The sequence below is a fragment of the Pseudopipra pipra genome, chromosome Z (genome assembly GCF_036250125.1).
Source record: "Pseudopipra pipra isolate bDixPip1 chromosome Z, bDixPip1.hap1, whole genome shotgun sequence".
Lineage (NCBI taxonomy): Eukaryota > Metazoa > Chordata > Aves > Passeriformes > Pipridae > Pseudopipra > Pseudopipra pipra.
Window position 1 is genome coordinate 36,977,566 of NC_087581.1, and position 8,614 is coordinate 36,986,179.

Here is an 8,614-nt window from a genome sequence, read left to right on the forward strand (position 1 = left end):
TCCGCTCCCTCCCTCCTTGCCCACTTCGGGGCCCCTTAGTTCAGTAAGGACTTTGATGTGCTGGAGCGTGTCCAGAGACGGGAAACGAAGCTGGTGAAGGGTCTGGAGCACAAGGCCTACGGAAGCGGCTGAGGGAGCCGAGGGTGTTTACCCTGGAGGAGGCTCAGGGCTGACCTCATCACTCTCTACAACTACCTGGAAGGAGGCTGTCTCATGGCTAGGCTTCGCGAACGAAGATTTGGGAAGGCACTACCCACGCTTGTTGCAAGCGCGTTGGTGGCTAAAAAGGCCAATACGAGATAGACATGTCCGGTTGCAAAAGGCACAGCAGAAAGACTCCTCAGGTGGTACACTCTGCAAGGCACGATTCTTTCTGTGCTGTCTTTTCTCCTCAAGAGTGATCCTGCGTGCTTTCTCAAAAGCATCAGCAGCATTATAGATGGTGTCTCCAGACTTCCCGATTTGAGGCCAGAGTAGACCAGTTATGGTGATCAATATGGCCAAGGCTGAGATGTTGTTTCAGGGAGTCCTTGTATCTTCTCTTTGGGGCTCCTCTCTTGTGGCAGCCGGAGGCAAGTTCACCATAAAGCAGGATCTTAGGGAGGCGGTGGTCCTTCATCCTTGAGACGTGCCCTGCCCAACGCAGCTGTGTTCTCAGCAACATGACCTCAATACTTGTGATTGCTGCTTGTTCTAGAACAGATGTATTGGTCACATAATCTGACCAGTGGATGTTTAGGATTGTGCGGAGACAGCGTTGATGGAAGCGTTCTAGGAGACTCAGGTGGTGGCGGTAGATGCCCCATGATTCAGATCCGTATAAGAGAGCAGACAGCACTATGGCTCTGTAAACACTGACTTTGTACTTTTCTTCAAGTGTTGTAGCAAGGTAGGTATCGGCCTCTTCTCCCTGGCAGCGAGGCAACTAGCATGTAGGACAAGAGGACAGAGTCTTAAGCTGTACCAGGGGAGGTTTAGGTTGAACATCAGGAGGAACTTCACAGAAAGGGTGATTCAGCATTGGAGTGGGCTGCCCAAGGAAGTGGTGGAGTCAGCGTCCGTGGAGGTGTTTAAGGAAAGACTGGTCATGGCACTTAGTGCCATGTTCTCGTTGACAAAGTGGTGTTCGGTCATAGGTTGGAGCTGATGATCTCAGAGGCCTTTTCCAACCTAAATGATTTTCTGATTCTTTCCCTCCTTCCCTTCCTGCAGGGAGCAAGCCCCCCAACCCCTGTTTTCCCAGGGGCTGCCCACACCAGTGAAAACACAGACACACACTGTGCCATATGTGTCACCACAGTGTTTATTGGATGAATGGACCAGTTCTGCTCTCACCTCTGAACGTGTGCCGAGCACCTGCTACCTCCACACCGGTGTGAGAGGGGATGGACCAGCATTAGGTGCCAACCATGGGGAGGTGAGGTGCACCACGAGATATGCACGCACAGGCAGGTACATACACAAATACAGAGCTCGAATAATAATAAACCCTGCATTAACATGGGCTGTCCGGCAAAGTTTACACTGTTAATTCCAGTCAGGACAAGCAAAATATTAAGAGGAAAGGGAAAAGAAGAAAAAAAAAAGCAAGTTGTTAATACATCACCAGAAAACAAACATTTGATTTAACCAGCTCCAAATTAGTGCATGACAAACCACTGTATGAAAAGCAAAACTGCAGTTCAAAAGATAATGCAACAATACAACAGCTATCCGACTGGATTTAGTAATATATACACCGTACTCGGTGAAACGGAATATCTTTCATGTCTTCCCTGTGATCCCTGGCATAGTCCCAAAGATAATAATCGAGTAAAACTGCATTGATCTTTTCACGCATGTCCTGACCCTTCTTCTGATAGAGCTCCTGCAAATGCTTACAAATCAATGCACAACACCAAATAGAACAGCCACGGATCTCTACCTCCTCTTTGTCTCCAGACTGGAAAATTGTTCCTGTAGACACAAGAGACAGCAATCCATTTACATGCAAGAGACAGAAAGACAAGGACTGTCTGAATTTGCTAATTTTTTTCACGTTCATATTTATTCTGTTCTAGAATCCAGTTGTCATGACTTACACTATAACTGTAAACAATAATTTTCTAATGATTACTTTAATTTTACCATATGCACTTAGAAGTTTACCTCCCATTCAATTAAAGCAACAGAACAGGCTATACTGCACATCATATGACCATTTCTTTGCTTGTAGAGACAAAAAGGATAGTCTTTCACTATGTATACATTTTAGTATATAGTTAGTTACTACATTTTATAGTTTATTTTCTGCCAGGGTAACTCTAAGATAACCCCCCCCAAAAACCTAATGTAAAGGGAACCATTGGAATGGCCTGAATGGGAATGTTCTCATTAGGATTCATGGAAAGATAAAATGTCCATGTAGTCTACTTAATATATAGATACACACATAGACATACATATGGCCATTCTATTAAGATCCATGGACTGTTGCATTCATCTGTTTATCTTGCTGAGTAATTCTGCAATTGCATAACAGCAGTCCTATCTCTAAATACAGTCATTTTAAAGTGGAAAAAGGATTGGCTTATTTTTTTTATTCACTAAAGTTCATGCTTAATAAGTACTGGAAGTTGGAACCATGCTTAAAAAACGAGACTCTAGTTATATGAAATTAAATTCATTTAAAGCAGTATTTTTTTAATGGACCTTTATAATATTGCTTTGCTTGTTAACTAGAAGTTCAGTACAAATAAAGAGGAATTCCCATGCTTTTACATTCGCCTTTGAATTAATGAAGAAATCATTGCTGAAATCATGTTGAAAGATAGTTTTGGTAGCAGCAGCCCTTCAAAAACTTGGAAATCAACTAGCTTAGAGTTTTCTTTAATCCCTCCCTTATCAATGTTTAATCCACAGAACAGTCAAGTCTTTATAGAAAAGAAACCTTAAAACCTCATTCAAGATCACTGTTAGGGAAAAAGTTCCTTACTGCTACCTCATCACTACATAAGAAATCCTTGTTCCTTGGAGGAAAAAAATATACATAACCCTTACATGTTACTAGTTCTAACATTACATTTTAGAACTAGTTTTAGTCTACCATGTCAAGAGATAAGATTACTTAATATTAGTAAGGGCAGAACAAACCTTCACGTAGTTTCTTCATTAATTCTTCAGAATACTTCATTGCTTTTAAGTGAACAAGAACTTGAGGAATTCTGTAGTCTGCAAATATTGTTAGACTAGAAATATCATCAAAAAAGCCATCTCCTTTGCCTTCTAATACACTCCATGTATCAGCCACAAGTATTTGTGCTCGTTTGTAGAAAGACACCTTCTTTTTCTGAAGAAAGAAATTTATGGATTATTTAAGTGCCTGAAACATCAATAAATGCAGTGAATAACATGTAGTTATAGTTATCATATGATTAAGCATATTAGTTAACTAGAACAGAATAAAAGTGCAACACTCTGAAACACCTTTAAAATATACAAAATACCAAACTACAAACAAGGATTACATGAAATGCTCATTAATAAACTGAAATAAAAGAATAACATAATAGAATTCACCGCAGTGGAATTCTATTGTTTAGTATCTGCTTGGATCTCAGAACACATTCATGTTGGTATACATCCACTTGGCAAATACTGGAGTTGAAAGTCCAGCAAACAATAATTTTCAGACACTCTAGCATTTTTAATTTGACAAGAGAAGCATAATAGGCATGTGTTGGATTAGACAATTACAACATTTTATTAATCAATTTATCTGTAATGTTAAGGAAATAAAATTCTAGGAAAACTTTATTGACTGCTCCTCTGTGTTGTGCAGAGGAGAGAGGAAAATTAATTCCAGTGGAAGATGTACTTACACATACAATATTTTCCTAGATACTGTGCATGGTTCTATTTTTGTCCTAAGCTTTTGTGACAACTGACAAGGGTAAAAACTAATGATATGCTATGAGCTCTAAGCTATTGAGGTTTTCACACTATGATGAATGCAATGTGTGACTGCATCTGCATTTTTAAGGAAAAAAGTATTAGTGGGTTGCATTTTTTCCCTCTCTTTAAAGCTAGATGAGATTTTTGACTTTTGACAACATGTGCTAAACAATATGTAACTGGAATGGTTAACCTGAATTACACATAGGTGAGGATTCAACTTATTTCTAGTCTTATTCTGCCACCTTACTGCCACCACAGTTTACAAATATTTCTAGTAAATTTTCCCATTATTATTTTCAACAGAAAGCACGGAAAGCATTAGGTGGATGATACCACATCTCAAAGAGGAAGAACTTCTTTATTGTGCAGGTGACTGAGCACTGAACAGATTGCCCAGAGAGGTTGTGGAATCTCCCTCACTGGGGATATTCAAGAACCATCTGGAAGCAATCCTGTGCCATGTGCTTTAGGATAGCCCTGTTTGAGCAGGAAACTTGGACCAGATGATCCACTGCAGTCCCTTCCAACTTTACCCAGTCTATGATTCTGTCTGTGAAAGAAAGTACAATTTGTCGAAAAAACCAAACTTTTTACAAGATGGCAATACAACTATGATTCTTTTTTTTTTTTCTGCAACACCCTTCTTTTCCAGGAAAAGCTACCACATACAGGGATACTTACGTCTTCTCTCCAATACAATGTGCTAGTATCAAGGGATACATCTATTATGGCCTACTGATATTAAAGGAAAGGAGGAGTACTGTGTTGGCAAAGAGCAAAATGTGATAGTGCAGCTAGTAAAGAAAAACAGCAAAGAACGTGAAGATCATGAGAATTTTACAAGCCCGGTGCCAGGTGATGGCAAATAAAAGATAAATACATGAAATGTCAATGACTGGAAGATCAAAAAAGACTCCACTATGTCTTTGTCAGAACACAAAACCCCTGATAATGTGAGTATAAAGTAGTCTAAAATTTAAACTTCTGTTGGGAATCAAATGCAGCACACCATCTAAATATGAACTATCCACCCAAAGAGAAAAAAATGTTTTGGAGATTTAGGTTTTGGTTTGCATTTCCTTTTTCAGAAGAAACAAACACGGGCAATTTCTATAATTAGACACATAATTTTGAAAAATATTTTGTGTTATGTGTTTGGAAAAACATATAGCCAAATAATTGTGTTTATTTTAGAAGTTCCCCTAGAAGGTTAGAACTTAGGACAGTTGTAGCAGTCTGTGACAGTATGATTCTAATGTATCATTTATTTTATAATTATGTATACTTCTACTATGTAGAGTTACTGAAAAGCACTGGTTTGCTCTTGGATATCTCACCATCTTTCCAGTTCCCTCCAACCCTTTACTGAACACAAAGTCTTACTTGTGAGACCTCAACCTGCTGCCATAGAAATGACATTGAAAATGTGACCCATGTCACCACCTTCAAAATACAGATCTTGCTTACTGAAAGCAGAAGAATAGCTTCCATATTCATGCAACTGGCTTTATTACTATATCAGTGCTTACGATCTAGGGTCATTTTTGGAACACCTTTTCATTCTGTAGTCTGCTGCTGCTTTTAGGGAGGCTTGCTTTATAAAGCATTCGTCATCATCTCACGAAAGACATAACATCAATGAATACAGTCACTATAAAGATAAGAAAATACTCTATCACTTTACGTGTAAAATATTTCCTTTTTGATCATAAAAATTGTTAAAATATTACTTTATATGTTAACCCCCCCCCAAATTAACTAAACCAATAGCTTCAAAGATTAAATAGAAAGAACCTCTGATTTTTCATGTAAGCATATCTTACTTCATAGCAGGAGACAAAGGAAAATAAAATCATGCCACCTACTAAAGGATAGTAAATGCAACAAGTTTCAAGCTCCAGTGACTGGTATTCCAAGGAGCTACTTTAAAACGACTGCATGGACTATTAGTATAGGCTGCACTGTTACTAAAATAAAGTCTTTTGGACTTAATAATATAACAGCTGAATACAATTGCACATGCAGCTGAGCACAGGAGCAGCTACGTATGTCACAGATGCTAAATGCAGATCTGTATAGGAGAAACTGGGAGACAGAAAATACCAGATGGACTCTGTTTACTTCCCATCAGTTTCTTTCAGGAAAACAGCTCCAAAAATCTTCAGTGTACTGTCAACCTGGATAAAAGTATGAGTTACTTCTAACCTGTAGTCGTTTGTGTAAAGCCTGTTGAATCAACAACAGTTAGAGGGTGGAGTCCCAGTAGCTGTACATTAATTCTACCAGTTTAATTTTCTTCATTAGCTGTGGAAAACTTCAAGGTAAAAGAAGAAAGAAGATGGGGGGAGGAGGGCTGGCTGCAATTCAAGGGAAGGAAAAGAAAGGAAAAAATATTCTGATTTTTCAGGCAGGAATTATCTCAAATACCATCCACTTCTAAGGAGTACGCAGGAGGCGTGATCTAACTGGGAACCTGGAGTATATAAAAATAATACAACAAAGTAATGAAGACAGAGAGCATATGAAAAAAAAAAAGGCAGTCCTCTGGTGGGAAAAAAAGTGACTCCTGTCCTGTCTAGTTGCACACTATCCAAGACTCTTTTACTGTTACTAAATTGCATAATTTAGAACTTTAGAACTAGCTTACCTCGAATACAGCTTCATCTCTGTAAGAAGGAAAATTTTCCAGTATAAGATGTAGTAGTTTCTGAGCACTCTTCTCACTCATTTTAACACAGGTAAGGAAAGATCCTCCAAACTTCTCTAACAGAACTATTCCACTTTCGTTCAGCACCCGATGTCTTTCTTCAAGCAAAGGTATAGGCACTTCTGTGTCAGAGCGAAATACGTGCCTCAGTTGTTCAAGCGTCATGGTGGCAAAATATGATGCACTGGTGATAGGTATTCCTTCAGAAAAGTTAAAATGAGATGTTTAGGCTATCGTAACATATCCCGGGACCTAGCACAGTGGTCTGCTACAGATGAAAGCGCCTGTACAGGAAGATCTAAAAAGTCTTATCAACTCTTACAATCACCTTAGTTTTCAGTGATAATCGCACTCACAGAGCTGCTCAAAACAAAATTTGTGAGTGCCACAATGCTTGCTTCTATAGAGAACCATTTCCAGCAGGCAACCATGGACCCTTTCTTATTTTTTGTACATAATTTTTCTCAGCTGCTTAGTCTTTGTATTTTGAGTAGGGTGTTTACATAGCACGCTGGCAAATATAGTCAGTAACACAGCTAGAGCAGTCAGCATAGGCCTGTTTTCCCCTGGATCCTAATCGCGTTGTGCATTTACAAAAAGTGTCTTAATGCTAACGCCCCCTCAATTTACAACCAACCATGCAGAAAATTAATTAAAACTTTCATTTATACCTACAAACAGATTTTTCTTTTCTGAGGACAGCAACCAGAGTGAGTGCTAAAGTGCTAAACTACAAAACTTTAAAATATTGGTTTTAGAGGCATATGAGTTTTCAGACTTACTGGAGCTGCTCTGGTATCAGATTAGTCCAGACGATTCTCAGTTTATGCCTCATTTTTTTATTTGTCATGGAAACATACAATTTATCCTAAGAACATACGTGAAGTCACCCACAGCTGACTACTGCCAATCCTTAGAAGTCTTTCGAATGGAAGAGATAACCCAGAGCCACGAGTTAGGTAGCTTCACTAAGAGGATGTTTTAGAAGCGTTTCCAGTTACCTCCCCGGAGCTCTACGGGACGGCCCGCACATACAGCGATATCGAAACAGCGAGCAGCACTTCACAACAGCGGGTCCTGCTTCCGAAGCGCCTCCTTAGTTTTACCCTCGACGCTCGGCTTCTATCACCCTCGCCCCGGTGCCCCCGGCCCGGCCCCGCTCCCCCGGCACTCACTGACCCTCGTCCAGGGCCCTGTTGACGGCGGCGCAGAGGGACCAGTAGCCGCTGTAGATTTTATCCTTGTACTTCACCAGGTACTTCTGCTCCTCTTGCTCGGACCAGAAGGAGAAGTTGAGAGTGTCCACCAGGAACACCCAGTCCACTGCCTCCTTGTCGGCGGCGCGGGGGTTCAGCTCGTGGAGACTCTTCCACCCCGCCACCCCGAACTCCACGGCCGAGGCTTTGTCAAACAGGCTCTCCGCCACCCGCCGCGCCCCCTCCTCGTCCACGGAGACATCTTTGCTGTGGTCGGCGATGAACTTGGCAGATTCCAGGGGGGACGGGAAACCCTCCATGCTGGGCAGGACACGCGCACGCCGCCCAACCCACCCCGCCGAAGCTGCTCGGGCTTTCCCAGATCCCGGCCCGCTCCACTCCCCACCCCGCGAGGCCAGGCCGTGCGCAGGCGCGGACGGGGCAGGCCCGGGCGGCTCCCGCGGCGGGGCGCGCACAGAGCCCGGAGTTGCAGGAGCGCCGGGGCCGGCGCTTGGGGAGCATCGGGATCGGCCCCCGCAACCCTGCCAGGCTGCAGCAGGATACAGGCTCTGCTTCGAACAAAAATTTGCGTGTTGATACTTGTTGAGCTTTCCTCCCGAATTAAAACAGGACAGCACCAAAGTAACGACCTCTCACAACCCCACTCGTCCGTACATAGGCAAGTTGGAGGCACACAAAATTCAGCAACTGTTCCAGTTCACTCGCATTTCGCCCAAAACCTTTGCCTCGATTGTAGACTTCTCCCTCTTAATTA

The 8,614-nt window shown here is 41.7% G+C and overlaps 1 protein-coding gene across 1 annotated transcript; it reads right to left on the reverse strand.

Moving 5' to 3' along the window:
• Positions 1-1,280: 1,280 nt before the first annotated feature.
• Positions 1,281-8,247, reverse strand: QNG1 (Q-nucleotide N-glycosylase 1). Its single transcript, XM_064642252.1, has 4 exons — positions 7,823-8,247; positions 6,584-6,843; positions 3,133-3,328; positions 1,281-1,956 (listed from the first exon to the last, which is right to left on the reverse strand). Exons 1-4 carry the CDS (start codon positions 8,157-8,159, stop codon positions 1,724-1,726), a joined length of 1,026 nt encoding a protein of 341 aa, XP_064498322.1. The 5' UTR covers positions 8,160-8,247; the 3' UTR covers positions 1,281-1,723.
• Between the last annotated feature and the right edge of the window lie 367 nt (positions 8,248-8,614).